This window comes from Eretmochelys imbricata, chromosome 3, assembly GCF_965152235.1.
Source record: "Eretmochelys imbricata isolate rEreImb1 chromosome 3, rEreImb1.hap1, whole genome shotgun sequence".
In the NCBI taxonomy this organism is placed as follows: Eukaryota; Metazoa; Chordata; order Testudines; family Cheloniidae; genus Eretmochelys; species Eretmochelys imbricata.
Genome location: NC_135574.1, coordinates 197,219,508 through 197,236,529, shown reverse-complemented (window position 1 = coordinate 197,236,529; position 17,022 = coordinate 197,219,508). Strand labels below are relative to the sequence as shown.

At 45.4% G+C, this 17,022-nt stretch overlaps 1 protein-coding gene across 1 annotated transcript in view; it reads left to right on the top strand.

The window, feature by feature from the left end:
- Window positions 1-14,224, top strand: part of COMMD1 (copper metabolism domain containing 1) — a 149,222-nt gene extending 134,998 nt beyond the window's left edge. Inside the window, exon 5 of the mRNA XM_077814060.1 lies at window positions 13,986-14,224. Within this exon, the coding sequence (XP_077670186.1) occupies window positions 13,986-14,062 (77 nt within the window). The 3' untranslated portion in view covers window positions 14,063-14,224. The remainder of the gene's footprint in view (window positions 1-13,985) is intronic.
- The last annotated feature ends 2,798 nt before the right edge of the window (window positions 14,225-17,022 follow it).

Sequence of the window (17,022 nt, the reverse complement as noted above, 5' to 3'; positions counted from 1 at the left end):
GCTGTTTATGGCGAGGGCCTCCGACTAGGGCTCCTCCAAAGTATCCACAGGGCTCTTGGTGGTGATCGTAGGGGTCTCACCCAAAGATGGCACGCAGCTCTTTGTAAAAGTGGCAGGTCTGTGGTGCCACACCAGAGCAATTGTTAGCCTCCCTTGCCTTCTGGTACGCCTGCTGTAGCTCCTTGGCTTTCACGTGGCACTGCTGCTGGTCCCTCTTGTAACCCTTCTCCTCCCTGACTCGAGCATGTCAAACTTTTTATGGCTAGATCAGAACTGGGCCCCACAGACCGAGGAGATCCAAAACTTCCTGTGTACTCCAGGCATGTAGCTGGCATGGTCAGCTGGGCAGTTGCTAGGCGTGCTATAGAATTGCTAGGTGAGATCTCCATTCAAAAATTCACAGCACTTTAACGGGGAAGGGCAGTTCCCTGGCCACTGGCCAGCAAAGTTCACAATCGTGACCAGAATGGTCAGCGTGGGGCATTGTGGGACAGCTCCTGGAGGCTGCTAACAGTCAATGTAAGTAACGCAGTGTTTACGCTGACACTGCTTCAACCTAACTCCATTGACCCGGACTCTACGCCGCTCGAGGAGGTGGTGTAATTAAGTGAGCATATGGGCAGTTACGTTGGCAGGAGCGAAATTTAAGTGTAAACACACACAGCTACATTGAGGTAAGCTGCCTTGTGTTGACTTAACCATGTAGCATAAACCAGGCCTTAAACAGAAATGATGGCATCTTGTCAATTAGGAAACAATACAATACCTATCTAATCTATCTGTCTATCTTACTAATTTATAACTAATGTTTGCAGACAGCGTTCCTAACAAAAACAAACAGAACAAGGCCATATATGACACACTGGAAAGAGGATCTGGATAGAGAAATTACCCCCCAAAAGAATGGAGTTTGGATTGGAAGAGAGGATCAGCAACCTCTGTCTATAGCACAATAGAGGAAAATTCCTTTACGATACTGTTTTAATGCCACCACACACAGTCAGTTAAGTATATACATGTAGATTGAATGGGAATAAGTGTTGGAGAAATTCTGGTGAGAGGGGAGATTTTATGCATATATGGCAGACATGTCCAGTCATGAAGGAGCACTTGGATGCAATTGGTAACCAAATATCACAGTTGTTGGATATTTATTACCAAATGATCCTTTAGTAATTCACCTGCAGCTTCCTGGCAGAAATGGTCACACAAAGAGAGATGAAGAATTAATCTCATGTCTGCTAGTACCTGCTAGGCTATTGATGGCCTCCATTGGAAAAAGATAAATAGTCCAACTCTAGACGAATGGTTCACAAAAATATGGAGGTGGTTGTGGAAAAATCAACACACCAACTACATAACCAGCAAAATAGACAGAGGACAAGTAGATACATAGAAATTTGGTTACAATTTATTCAATACACAGACAAGTACATTCACCTGCAAACAAACAAAGCAGCACACTTGGCTAGCTTTTTGAATACTAACATTTGATAGATTTGCCTAGTTTGTTAAATGTGAGTAATCTGAGATTTCATTCCATTTCATAAAATCACTAAAAGCAGCTCGGACTTGCTCTGTAACACAAGATGCTGCTGAAGAGAGATCCAATTAGTATATGTTGTTTCTGTAAACAAAAGCTCACTGTTGGAATGAATATTGTATTTGCTTTGATATGTACATGGCAAGGATTTGTAAACCTCTTAAAACTTCCAAAATAAATACAGAGTTTAAAAACTTGTGCTGTATTTCTAGTATGAATTTGTCTAGCTTCAGTTTCCAACCATTGGTTCTCTTTATGCTTCTTTTTCTCTGCTAGATGAAAGAAGCACCGGCTATCTGATATCTCTTCCCCATGGAGGTACATGCAGACTGTGATCAAGTCACTTCTTCATCTTCTCTCAGATAAATAGATAGAGCTTATTTAGTCTCTCATTTTAAGGAATGTTTTCCAGACCTTGAATCACTGTTGTAGCTCAGTGGTTTTCAAACTGCGGGTGTGGCAGCTCTGGTCAGCACCGCCGACAGGGCGTGAAATGTCCCGTTGGTGGTGCTGCCCGGCTAAAGCAGGCGAGCCCCTACCTGTTCTGACACCGCACTGTGCCCCTGAAGTGGCTAGCAGCAGGTCCGGCTCCGAGGCGTGGGAGGCCACAGGGCTGTGCACGATGCCCCCACCCTAAGCACTGGCTCCGCTCTCCCATTGGCCAGGAACTGGCCAGTGGGAGCTGAGGGGGATGGTGCCTGCGGGCGAGAGCCATGCGGAGCTCCTTGTGCATCTTCACCTAGGAGCCAGACCTACTTCTGGCCTCTTCCGGGGCACAGCATGGTCCGTGGTGCCAGGACAGACAGGAAACCTGCCTTAGCACCCCTGCTGCGCTGCTGACCAGGAGCCGCCCGAGGTAAGCCTATGCCCCAACCCTGTGTCCCAATCCCCTACCCCAGCCCTGAGCCCCCCCCCAACCCAGAGCCCCTTCCTGGACCCCACACCCCTCTTACCCAGCCCCACCCCAGAGCCTGCACCCCCAGACCAGAGCCCTGACCCCCTCCAGCACCCAACCCCCCAGCCCAGCCCAGAGCCCCCTCTCACAGCCCAAGCCCCTCATCCCCAGCTCCGTTGGGTCGCGAGCATCAACAATTTTCTTCAACTGGGTTGCCAGAAAAAAAGTTTGAAAACCACTGTTGTAGCTCATTTCTGAACTCTTTCCACCTTTGTCAACATCCTTGTTGAAGTGTGGACACCAGAACTGGATACAAAACTCTAGTAATGGTCTCACTAATGTCACATGCAGAAGTAATACCAACTCCCTACTCCTACTAATGTTCCTCCCTGCTTATACATCCCAGGATCACATTTGCCTTTTCACTAATACTTTTAGCTTCCCTTATCAATTGTTTACATTTCCTAGCTGCCTGGGGAGCCTGTTGCCCCTGTCAGGCAGGAAAGAGTTCCAAGCCCTGGAGTGACCTTGAGCAGATTGAGCTGCTGTTCCCGCTGTGAGGCTTATATACTTTCCCTGAGATTCACCAGACCAATTCCTGGCTTGTGGATTGGCTGGAGCCTAGCACAGGAGTGACTCATCACCTTATAATAAGCATCCAGGCCCTGTCCTTCTGAATTGTCAGTAACTCTCAAGCTGGTAACAGTATGTTTGATGTTGAGTGACACACAGGCCCTTCTTATGCCCAATCTAGCCCTCCCAGTGATTTCAACATTCCACTCATGTGAATCAATCCAGCCGGTTTCAGTAATATCAACTGTCAAATTTCTGCTGGTAAATCAGTATTTCTAATTCCAGGCTTCTAGCTTTGGTATCTAGACCACTGAAGAATTCGTTGTTTACATACATTTTTTTTTCTTTACATTCATGCTACTTTGAGTCTGGGTTTTATGTTTGAGAATGTGTACTGGGTTTACCATCTTAGCAATTTAGCCTTTAGATGCTAGTTTAGAGCCCTCCTGGTTACTCTAGCTAGTCTGCTACCCAGAAGATTTGTTCCCCTCCTACTCAGATGGAGGTGGTCCAAGCTGTACATTCTCCTCTTCCCTCAGAAGGTGACCCAGTATTCAACAAAGCCAAACCCTTCCACTTACACCACTGACCTAGCCAAAGGGTTACCGCCAGTATCTTTGGCTGTCTATCTGTTTTCACTTGTGGGACTGGAAGAATCTGAAATGTCCTCTCCTTCAGCTCCCTTCCAAGATCCCTGAAGCTTTTGATGATCCGTGAAGTGTCTTCTGAGGCAGTATGTGGTGTATTACCTCACCCACCTTGTCTTTCTGAGGCCGAGTCATTTGTGCTGATGTGTTTCATAAACAATTCGTCCTTCCCACAGTCTTTAGAATCCTGTCCAGTTTTTTAGTGGCAAGTATTGTCTTTGCTCCAGAAAGAGAATGAACCCGGGCTTTGAGGACAGATTCTGGACTGCACTTGTTTTTTTTCCCTCTGTCTTCTCCCTAGCTGAGGAAATGCATGTCCTCTCCTTCAGCTCCCTTCCAAGATCCCTGAAGCTTTTGCTGATCTGTGAAGTGTCTTCTGAGGCAGTATGTGGTATATTACCTCACCCACCTTGTCTTTCTGAGGCCGAGTCATTTGTGCTGATGTGTTTCATAACCAATTCTTCTTCCCACGGTCTTTAGAATCCTGTCCAGTTTTTTAGTGGCAAGTATTGTCTTTGCTCCAGAAAGAGAATGAACCCGGGCTTTGAGGACAGATTCTGGACTGCACTTGTTTTTTTTCCTCTGTCCTTCTCTCCCTAGCTGAGGAAATGCATGTTGTTTTCCCACCATGACAATATTATCATGCAACAAGATCTGTACGTGAGCACAAAGTTCCATTTACAGCAACTAGAGGATTTTGGAACACAGAGGAAAAGCTGAGCACCTCAGAGAGGAGATCCAGCATGTGGCAATGAGTTCCAGTCAGATCAGTTTCATCGGTTCCAAAGTATGTTGGATTGCATGTGCAAACTAAAGAGGGTGTGAGCATGAGATACAAGAGGAGAGCAAAACAATGTTCATCCCCGGTGTAACTTCACCAAAGTCACTGATCTTACACCAGGGATGAATCTGTCCCATTGTGTCACAATTAATGTATGTTCTTGAATTAAATAAAAATTATTGACAAAATATATACAAGTTACTAATGTTACAGGGATAGAACAAACAAGGATTTGACTAAGAGAGGCTCACAACAGCAGTGGGTTTCTTTGACTATGTGGGTGGCATTTTTTATTCCAAATTGAGGCACATTGCCACATTCTGCAAGAAAATTTCTACCTTTACTTTTATTTCTCCCAGAATGCTGCTCAGTTCCTCCTTTCTCAGTTTTTAATGGGAGGATCTCTTTTTACTTTTGATGGTTTGAGGTAGTGAGTTTCTTGAGAACTGTATTTCTGGCAGTGGCATAGAAGACACTTTCTGTTTAGTTGATTACAAACCATTCCTCTCTGGATTTCACGTGTCTCTCACATCTCTGTGTTTCAGTTTCTAATAACGGATTCTGTATTTCATAATAGCCTGATTGTGTCTTGCACATTCATTGTGGCCAGGGAGCTTCTCTCTTAAGAAGCTTCTGTACATCAGTCTAGCTCGGGGGTTCTCAAATGGGGGTTGGGACCCCGCGGGGGTCACAAGGTTATTACATGGGGGTTGCGAGCTGTCAGTCTCCACCCCAAACCCTGCTTTGCCTCCAGCATTTATAATGGTGTTAAATATATTAAAAAGTGTTTTTAATTTATTAGAGGGGTCACACTCTGAGGCTTGCTATGTGAAAGGGGTCACCAGTACAAAAGTTTGAGAACCACTGGTCTAGCTCATTGTGGATTCTGATCTGTTATTCCCAGCATGTCATTTTGTGATTTAACTCTAAATATATTTCTTATAGATATAAAACTATAAATAAGCATATTTGTGAGTTAATGTCCACAGCATTATTTGTTTTGGCATGTGATTGATTGATTGTAGCATGGGTCCTGGCATGGCTGGGAGAGAAGCTGCATAGGAGTGAAGTGTGTTTTTAATCCCTTTTTTGCTGTTGGTCAGCCAGTGCTTTCTGTATGTTGACTTGCTTGAGATGGTGATAACAGTGTCTTTTTTCATATGGCCTGTGAAAGAATTGGCTTAGTTGGGCTCTGCAGCCATTGTTGGGAAAGTTCTTGAGAGCACAGAGTACTTCATTCCATAATAATAGGGTGTGGTGAGGCTGAATTACATGATCAGATAGTGTAAGCAGTAGTGTTATTAGGGAGGGGTATATTTGTCTCTTGTTTTGTTTGTTTTAATAACAAAGGAACCACAGAGATTTTTCTTGTAACTTTTTTGTCTGGTCCCCTGAACTTCCCCAGCATGTCTGTTGTGAGGCCTAGCGCTGTATGATTTAGAGCATGGGTTATTTCCATAACTGTAAAATAAGAATTTTAATTGCCTTGGGATTTTTTTCTGAAAAATTCATGATTTTGTTCTTGATTGACATCATGGCATGGCGGTCACCCCAGCATGCCTCCCTTTGGTCAGGTATGGCGCCACAGTTGAGCCCCTACCTCGGTTTCCCTTTACCTGGGTTATAAACAATTCCAGACAAACTTTTATCTTCAAAGAGCACCCCCTTCCAACGGTCTCATTTCTTAACAAAAGTCATAAGTTCAAGTAGCAACTTACTGAGATACACCTGGATGCATTTGTTGTCTCGGGCTCAGTCCAACTAGCCGTCTCTGGCTCTTTCCTTGAGGATACCCCCATGCTTTCATGTGCCTGATCCCTTCTCTGCCGGGTGTCCTGTTTCCCCCCCTCCATACCCGCCTGGGCAACAGTCTCTCTTTCTGGAACCCTTCATAGTGCCTTCTCTGGGTTTCTCCTTTCAGTCCTTCCTTAAGCAGGCGTTCCCCAGCATTCTTCTTTGGATGTGAGCTGTAATGTAAGTCCCTCACTCTCTCCTTAAACCACCCTTCCCTCTTTACCTGGTTTCTATTAATCAGATCCTCCGGTCCTTCCTAAGCAGGAACCCTATGTTCTCTCTGGCACTGAGCACTGGGTTTTCCAGCTCCTCTTTCAGATTCCTGTTTTCCTCGATTAGCCATCAGGCTTCAGGGGTCTCATCAGGCCACCTTCCCCTGCTGGTATCTCCTGGGGTCTGCCCTGCTATGAGGGAGTAGGCAGTCTTTATGCTGCTGCTCCCCTTGTTCCAGTTCATCCCCAGATGGTTGTGGGAGAGAGGAGTCATGACCTGTGTCTCCACAAGGCTCTTGGCCCCAGGTTCTTAAAGACACATTGACAGGATTTCCTCCCAAGCACCACTCATTCCCAGGAGTCCAGGACCACTTCCTCTCTATCCATATCCCCCCTTGGTCCTTATATATAAAACTATTGGACCTTTCAAATCCTTAAGGAACCATGCCATGTGATGGGGTGGGCTGACCATTAGGCAGTATTGCCCTTAAGGGCTGACTACCCCATCACAATTGACTTCTATCTGTTGGGTTGTTATTTATTATTTGTATCGCAGTAGCACCACGAAGGAGCACCAGTCATGGACCAGAACATCCTTATGCTAGGCACTGTATGAACACAGAACTGAAAGACAGCCCCAAGGTGGCTACAATCTATACTCTGTTTCTAGTCAGTGGAGACACAAAGGGCATTTACTCTGGTCTTTTTCTAGCAGGAACCCAGTGTTCGGGGATAGCACAGAAGGTCCTACTTATATTAGGGTCCAGCACAATGGTGTCGTGATCTTGGCTGGGTCCTTTGCACACTCCTGTAATACACGTGATAAGAGATGACATTTTCAAAAGGGTCTAAAGCTATGTCTTCACAGCCAAAAGAGTTGTGTTTTTACATCAAGATAATTAACGTGAGCTAGCTATCTCCGTGGAAAATCCTAGTGGTGATGCGTCTGTGTACTATTTATCAGGATGTAGTTAAGTGATGTCAAACCACAGGTGCGGGGGTGGGGGGGAGTATAGATTTGACCTGTAATAGGCTTAGTAGTGTTTTTTGGCTGTGTTCAGTTCTGTGGTTTGGCATTAGTTTGATATATTGTCTGGATCAGGCATTTCTGTAGGTGTTTTTCTTCTACTACTTGCTTTGTTATAGAGGTGCTCAATGGGAGCTGGTAATCCTCACTCGTTTCACCTCGTTTTACATGGTAAAGCCGGTCTTTTGTCGTGTGTAAGATTACTATAATACAATACCAGCACCTGTTAGAGTTCTTCCAGCTCTACTCCCCCCAGCCAGTTATTTGCCTTGGTGTTCTAAAGAGGTCAAAGACAGTGCAGTGACTAAACCTCATACTATCAGAGTTGGGGACAGGGAGCGGGTTCTGCTGAGCTGGAGCAAATGGTGATAAATAGTTTACATTTAGAGAGCAATCCAGCTCCTTTGTGCATGGATTCAGCATTTGATCGCTAGGATTGGTTCCAGTGGCTAATTAGTGCTCTGCCCCTTGCTGGCATCACCATCACAACTGGCACCTTTATCAGAGAGACCAGTGATTGGCCAGACATGAATGCTTGAGGATGAACTCTCTTACCCCTAGGGTGCTCCCTTCAGGTTAGGTTTTCAGCATGTTAATGGAGCAGCTTGGTCTGCTGCTAAACCTGCTATTCCACTTTTGTGGAGGAGCGAGATGTGGGTCAGTTGTTTCCAGGGCTGTCATTATTTGCAGCATTTTGCCTGAGCTCTATCTGCACACGTTGTGTGTCTATGTAATAGACAACCTTTGAAGGGTGTCGACTCCCTGACACAGATTCCTGAACAATCCCACCGGGCCCATACTGGACTCAACTCACCAAATTTAAGAAAAGGAACCTATCATCCTTTCCAGTTTGTCACTGAGCCTGAGCCGCCTGGTTACTGTGAGGTCAAATCATATGGTGGGTCCCTGTGATATGGCATGAAGAAGAAGGATGATCTTGCCAGGCTTTCTGTGATCTTAGGTGACGGTTTTCCCGTATGTAAAATGGAGATGATGTTTGCCTACCTCAGTGGGGCTATTGTGAGACTTTATTTTGTCATTTTTGCAGCGTGCTCTGCAAATTTAAGGTGCTGTCTCTACATGCAAAGTATTATTGTTTGTTATTTAACTCGGGCACAGGAGACACAGGATAAAATGTGTACTCTAATCTGTTCTAGTTTGCTATGTAGGTATTATAAACCTCTGGTCCCTAATATCTGAATCCCAAAGCAGAGAAAGGCCATCTGTATAAAATGCCATGTTTCTAGCATGCCTGCAAAAGTTACATTTCCCATTTAAAAAAAAATGCAGAGTTTTCGATATTAATCCCCCAAACCAAGGAAATGTCTTCCACAAATTATTCAAGATACATTAAAATCTTAAAACTGAGGCATATATACAAAATTAGCAAGGAATTAAGAAAAACCTCTCCCACTGTAACAAGTTTTCTGAAAAATTCCAGGTTTCAGAGTAGCAGCCGTGTTAGTCTGTATACGCAAAAAGAAAAGGAGGACTTGTGGCACAAGTCCTCCTTTTCTTTTTGAAAAATTCCTGAGTGCACTGCACCCTCTGCTAGATCCTTCTGATCCCTCCCTCCTGGAACGTCATATGAAGGGCCTTTCTACATGGAGCAATAGTGCAGAATAGAAGTGAATGTGGATTAAGCTAAACTGCAAAAAGGCACTCTTAGAGGCTTGGTCTCTACACTTTAAAGTTATATAGGCATAGTGACATCAGTCGGGGTGTGAAAAATGACAGCCCTGCCCCGCATTGCTTTGCCAACATAACCCCTAGTGTAGACACAGCTTTCTCAATGGAAGTGTGCTTCAGTCAACATAGCTCCTTTACGCAAGATTTGGTGCCAGTACAGGACCTTGGTTGCAACAATGATCTATACGGTCCCAGATTATGTCAATAATGTCACAGTGCTATGGGAGGTATTGATCATCACAGCAGTGAAAATATGGCTACAGATTTTGCATCTATTGTTCTGGCAGTGTCTGGTGCTGCTTTGAGTTGGTTTGCCCAGGTCTGTTGTTGAGCTTGCTTCTGATGATGAGCTTGGCACAACTTTCATTGACTTAAATAAGACCAGGACTTCAGAATTTTCTGGCCTCTGGAAGGTGACCTATAATGTGTGTCTTCCAAATTCCACACAAAGTTTCACTAGATGTTTGAACAACTGCTGGACACTCATTGTTCAACAAATCCTCTTGGCTTCAGCATAGTGTTTTCTCCTTGAGGGAGGCACTGTAGTCTAGAGAGACAGGAGTGTGGGACGAGGGGTGAGGCACTCCTACCTTCTAATCCCAGATCTGCCAGTGACTATATGACTGTAGGCCAGTCACTTAACCTCTCTGTCTGTTTCCCCATTTGTCCAATGGAGATATTCTCATTTACCTATCTCGCAGGGGTGTTGTGAGGATTAATTAGTTAAGGTTTGTAAAACACTTTCAAGATGTCAAACGAACACACTACAAATGCTCTGTATTTTTCAGTTCAGTAATATAAAGTGGTTAAACCCCAATGTGAGACTTGAAACGTAAGATTGCCTGGAAGTTCAGCTGTTTTGAACACATTATTCCTTGCAAAAATATCTGCACAGTAATTAGGATTGTTCTGGCACTAGAAGTGGAGAAAAAGAAGGATCAAGACTTCCATTCTTTATGCTCTTGGGAACCAGAGCCAGCCTTAAGCACATGCAATGCAAGCAGCTGCTTAGCCTTAGGGCTCTGCTTTCAGAAGGCAGCCTGATCATGAAGTGAGCTGTAGCTCACGAAAGCTCATGCTCAAATAAATTGGTTAGTCTCTAAGGTGCCACAAGTCCTCCTTTTCTTTTTTTCTTCAGCAGTGCCTGGAAAGAGAAGCAATAGTCATAACCTCTCCACCTGCTTCCATCAGCAGAAGGGGAGAGGGAGGCAACGAGTCACCACATTTCTCCTTGTGTGGTCTCCCTTGTTACCCTGGTAGCTCAAAAACCATAATGCTGACTACAGCAGGGATCTCCCTGGAAACATGTCTGAACCTTTATTCTGTTATCCAACATGTCCACTGCCTTCTTTAAAATCTTTATCCTCTGTAGCAGTGAGTGGCCTGGGGTCTGAGCTGAGCAGGAATGTGAACCCCACCAAATCCTCAGTGAAAGTATGACAGCTCCATGCTGTATCAGGTTTTCCACAGAGTCTGCCATGCCAGGGGGACACTCTAATAGCAATGTCTGGGAGCCAGGTGGCTGCTGCCAGGGGTCAGAGCCAGTGTGGAGGTACAGTGGCTGTCATCTCCCACAGACCCTCTGCATGGCAGCCTTTTCCACTGGTGGAGGGGCCCCTGACATGATATGGGGAGATCTTTGCAAGGAGATGCTCACTGAGACTTCGCCTCATACAGCTCAACTTCTGCAGCATGAAGGGATGTGCTGGATCCGTATTTTCAAGATTTGTAACTCAGGTCTCCATTTCCTGCAACCTTGAGGAAACTATTCCCGTATTTCCCGCGGATGAAATTAAACTGGCAGTCCCCGCATCATCCAGTACGTGTCTGAACCCCGCCATTCAGAACTGGCCTCTCCTCAACATTTTTCAACCTTTTTTCAAAACAAAGCATTTTATCCCGAATAGCCCCCATTTTATAATGAAGGACTCGCAGCTTCAGGGCTAACTGGGAGCGCCTCACTGAGGGAGGGACCAAGCCCGTAAAAAGTATCTGGATTGAAACCAGGGTGCCATGAAAGAAATTAGCTCGGTACATTTGAATCCTTTCATTGTTGAGAGTGATCACAAGGTCCAACGATGAAGGAATGTTATATTTTGAGAACTAATCTCATTCATAGCCCGTCACTAGACTTTTGATCAGATGATGGGCCCTAGGGAACTCCAGACCCCCTTTTTTGTTCTTGTTATCACTCATCCTTAAGGGACTAGGAATTTCAGTGGATTGATGAAGGCAGCTAACTTTACCCCTGCAGATCAGGAATCCTTTTTGGTCACATTTTTTCTGCATCCTAACCCACAGAAGATTTGACCTAGTGCAGCACGGTCAATATTTCCTATTCAGGCCTCCCGTGGGTCACACGGGTAAAGCTTTACTATTGCCTGCGCCATACACTTTCTCCCTTTCACATATTGAAACAGGAAAAAAATGAGGGCTTGTATACTGGTGTAGTTAAAGCCATACAACCTCCCCCTCAAAATGTGGAGGCAGTTATATTGGTAAAAAAGGTGCTTATTTCCCCTCTGAGAAGGGAACCTTCAGCGTAAGGTACCTTTACAGTGATATAAAGAGTCATACTGATATAACTGTTTTGGTTTAAAAAAAAAAATCACACCCCTAATCAAAATAGTTATACCAATAAGAAACCTGTGTGTAGATCTGGCCTGAGAAGCAATGGTTTCCTCTTCAGAATTAATTTGATTATCTAAAGCAGACTGTGCGAGTTCCTTTAAATCTGACATTTGTTACGGTTTCTTAATTTCATAGGTAGCCTGTAGGAATGAAATCCATTAAAATGAAGAGAACTCCCCAAGGAATTTCAAGAGAGACAAATCACAGTGAAAGCTATTTCAAGAAAACTCAAGGCACCTGCAAAAATTGGTTGTTTTAAAGATGAACTGCAAGTGGGTAGAAAACTGTGTTTGTACCTTTCTTTTCTCCTTTCCTTCCTCTTTTTGATATATAAAGACCAAAGAGGGTGTTTTCCCCTCTCAGCGAAACAAAAAAGCTTTTCAAAAAGAAAAGGAGTACTTGTGGCACCTTAGACTAACAAATTTATTTGAGCATAAGCTTTCGTGAGCTACAGCTCACTTCATCGGAGACATCCCTTTGCTACAGCTTTTGACTGTTCTGCTTGCTTTTTTGCATGAGAAATTCAGTTCTTGTGTTCCTGGGACAACAGGTTAGACACTATGGGCAACTGCAGAATTAGTGGGCTAATGGCATCAGAAGCACCAACAGAATGAAACCTGAGCAACAGAGGGCTTGTCCTCACTACCGCACCACTGCCGCACGTCCTGCGGGAGTGGGAAAGTGCTCTCCTATCAACGTAATTACTCCATTTCAACCAGAGGCGGAAGCTACGTTGGTGGGAGAGCGTCTCCTGCTGACAGCAGGGTGTAGACAGCGCTTTAAGTGGATGTAACTTACATCGCTCGGCGGGGTGGTTTTTTCACACCCCTGCATGATGTAAGTTACATCGACTTAAGTGGTAGTGTAGACAAGCCAGGAGAGTGGAAAGGACTGGTGGAGTATTTACAACTGGGGTTTGTTTGTTTTTTACTTGTTTTTATTAGCACTGATGTAACTCAAGCTCCTGACAAGCAGTTGAGAGAACGGAATACAAGACTTGTGATGCCTCAGATTGCTAAGTGTAAAAAATCTGCTAAACAAACAAAAATTCTTCCAGGTTTTTTCTATTTACATCATAAAAAACAAAAAAGAGCACAGCCCCTCTGTTTTCCCTTTGCTGGTGATCTTTAATGCAGGTGTTCGAACAATGAACCAGAACTGTATTCAACTGGGTTGAGATTACCTTGGGGCAAAGATACTTCTGCCAATTTTCTGAAATGTGAGAACTGCTTAGGTGGGGAACTACTTCCCTAGCAAAGACGACTGAATCTTCATTGCTCCCACTCCTCTGTACCACATCCTCTGCCACATCCACTTTACACATCACCACCATCCACACAGGGAGGCAGTACAGCTAGTGGATAGAGCATCGGACTGGGACGGAGGAGACCTAGGTTCCTAGCTCTGCTCGTAGCCTGCTGGAGGACCTTGGGCAAGTCACTTCACCTCTCTGTGCCTCAGTTTCTCCCTCTGTAAAATGGAACTGATGACATTTACCTACTTTGTAAAGTGCTTTGAGATCAACCAATGAGGAGCTAGGAATTATTATTGTTATACACAGACAAGCCCCTCACCCCCTTAACTGCATATCAACTATTTGGCATGTAGCCAAGATCAGCTCTGGACCTGTGTACACACACTGAGCCACCTACTCCTTAATACAGTTCTTGCTGCCACTCCAGCCTCTCTCCCCCTACTTCCCCAAATCCTGCTGCTCCTTCAGTCCTTGCTTCCCTTCCCATCTGCCCCCCATGCCCACTCATCCACCTCTCTCACTTCCTTTGCTTGGTGCATGTTCTTGCTCAATGTCCCCATGCAAGCAAGCAAATGCCATCTCCGCTGCCCTGCATGGCTTGCCTGAATGGGTTTTTTCTGCTGCAGCTCTCCAAGCAGACTTAACAGTAACAGCACCTCATCAAGGGTCTGACAGAGCTATGTGCCCTGGTGCGTACCGATGGAAGGTTGGTATATAGTTCAAACAGCCACGAATAATACGATGGGTCAAACTCAGCGCCATGTCGACAAGCTGAATGCAGCGGCTGTGCCCCCATACTGCAGAGCAGTATTCACTGGGGCAAACTCCCATGCCAATAAAGATGTATAAATGACTAAAGGACCGATGCTATTACTGTTCAGTCTGCTTAGAACCAATCTGTTACATCTCCGGTTGACTGATGCCCCATTCTCACACAGGGACCAACCTGCAGTGCCAACTTGAAAGTCTGCTCGTCTTCAAGGGAGGAATCCCACTCCTGAAGACTGTGGTGTGACATTATGGCTGATCTTTCGACATCCCTTTGCTACAGCATGCACTCCTGGACACGAGTGCTACTGGCCCTTTGCCATGCACAGACGATCTGTGTCATCAGGGATCCACAAGTGATATCCTTACAGAGTGGAAGCATCGGTGTGAAAGAGAGTCTAATGCATTAATTAAATTCAGGAGTCCATCACTGCGCACTTGCCTCCTTGTCCCCTTGATTGTAGATCCTGGACCAGGCTCGACAGGCTACTTTCTGGCTCAACCAGAGTTAACACAACTGTGCACCGGCTTGGCCTGGTTTTCTTTCCCACTCGGTGACTTTGGGCAGCGTCGCAGACAATAACTCTTGTGGTGGTAGACCCCACTCCAACATCAGGAGGGCATCCTACAATGCCTAACCTCTCTTGTTACAGAGGCCATCTTCTGGTGACACAATTTGGACATTGAGCTTTGACATCTGTATATGAGAGAGAGCTAGTGTAGGGCTAGAGGGGACCAGGAGGAAGAACCAGCTACTGTGTTTGTAGCAGCCCCTGACGGTTGGGGATAGCAGTACTGTGGTCAATAGAAGCTCTGAGCCAGTGCCTGCTGCCTGCAGCCTTATGTGTGGCTTGGGGAGCACCACTTGTGCTTGCAGGGAAGCCACAGCTTCTGGGCTGGTTCTGCTTTTGGGGCAGTCTTCTAGGACAGTGTATTAGCTAATGAGGGTGGCTTTACTGAATATTATATATGGGCAATAAGTCTGTCATTTTTCCAATGGCAACGTGAAAGGTCTAGGTGTCTATGCAGTTGGAGAGCTGTTTTAAGTCTGCTACACAAAGCAATAGAAAACACTGTGTACAATTTGGTGCAAATAATTTTCCTGAATTCTTAAAACCCAGTTGGCTAATACAATGCTTTTTAACTCACTCCTCTACTTCCCATACTAAAGCACCAGTTCCTGCATCTACAAAGTCTTTGTGTATGTAGGGTCTAGATTAAGTAATGGACAATATCAGAGATTACAATTAAAATTTGAGATCTGGAAGGTGAATGTTGAAAGTATTTTGGACTCTTGAAAGAACAATGTTTTCTGAAGAGGATGGAAGTGTGAATGGACAGAAGGGAAGGACAGAAAGTTTTGTGATGATCACATTGGTCAAAGCAAAATGTCTGAGCAAAGCATTATGTATGAGTAGAGCTCTGCGGCCCCAGATAAATTGTTAATCTTTTGGTTAGCATGTTATGTAATTTTTCTCCCATATTTTTGATCGGTCTGGCCTTTTGGCAACCCTGGCCACATGTTGTATTAATATGAGATTATCCAAGTCTGGTGCTGATAGTGGCAGTTATCCTGCTAAATTATCCAGACCGTATTGTGCAAACTGCAAGACAAATCAGTTACTTTGAAAATAAGCAATAAATGTCTCCTTAAGGAAATTTATTGGACAAAAATGTCTTGTACACCTATGCCTATAATCTTCTGCAAACTTCTCTAAATGCGAACACTTGCAAAATCCACAGCCACTCCCTACCAATTGCGTTCTAGGAAGACTGACCAGAGTTTCAGGGCAAACGCTGATCTACCCAAATGTGATGGGTGACTTCAGTTCCTTTGAAACATCTTTTTGAAAACCTCTTTTTATGTTATATATGAGGCTTATGCCAGTTCTACACTACAAATTTACATCAGAATAACTCCATCTCTCAGAGGTGTGAAAAATCCACACCCCTCGGAGATGTAGTTCCACCGACCTAGCCCCCAGTGTAGACAGAACTATGTCGATGGAAGAAGCTCTCCCACCTCTCATGGACGTGGATTAACCGCGCCAATGGGAGAAACTCTTTCGCTGGTGTAGTAGTGTCTTCACTAAAGTGCTACAGTGACACAGCTGCAGCCTTTTAAGTGTAAACTTGTTCTTAGACTCTCTCCAGATTTTTTTTTTCATCTATTTCAGGCATGAGGAAGATGCAGTTGTCTCCCAAAGATTCAGCTCATCCAATCCTGACACATATGGCCAGTTTCTTGGCTTTGCTTCCAGGGATGGAAAGGATACTGAAAGCTGCCTTTAAGCCACCCATTCACCTATCTTTTCAGAGGGAGGGCGTGGGACTGGAGCACTGGGTAGGTATGCTAAATTTTCCACACACAAATCTGCCAATGTGTCTCTGTCCTGCCATGCCACAAGTCTCCATTCTAGACCCCTTTTTTGCAGAGACTGCTAGTCAGTCTCTTTACAGTGGGGACATATCTTGACAAACAGCTTGAAAGAGACCACCAGACTCATTCTGATTGTGACCTAAGACTTCATCTGAATCAAGGACTAGGGCGGTTAAAAGGGTAATGTGGTGAGTGAGAGCATCCAACATGGGCGGCAGGTATCACAGGCCAGGGGAGGCTGAGCCTCCCCAAATAGCCAGGTGTGGCCTTGCTTACACTCTGCCCCCAGGTTCCCTCCTGACTGCTTCCAGTTTCCACTCTTCCGCTGGGGCTAGGGCAAGCCGGCCTGCTGCCAGGACTTGGGGCAGCTGGAGCTGGTGATCGCGCCGCCCGGGGCTGGGGGCATTGGGGGACCAAGCCACCTGGCGCTCCAGGGCCGGGGGTGCTGGGGCCGTGCTGCCTACCTAGCACTCTGGGGCTGCAGGCACTTGGGGGCCCGGGGCTGGGGCGGGGGGGCCTGTGGCCGCAGTGGAGAACCTCTGGGCTCCAGCGGGGGAGGAGCCTGCCCTCAGCAGAAGGGGTGGGGCCAGGGGCTAGCCTCTCCGAATGGGTGGTTCACGCCCATGCCACCTATTGACTTCCATGGAAGTTGTGGGTGCTCAACACTCTGTAGCATCAGATCTTAAGTTGCCTACTGCACCATGAAAACCACTAAGGAGGGACAGATGTTGAGAAAGTCTCATGCTCTTGAAAAAGGGAAGAGGTGAGATATGGAATAAATCCATGTTTCCTGGCAACCAGGAAATAAATCATTAACCAATCTGCTT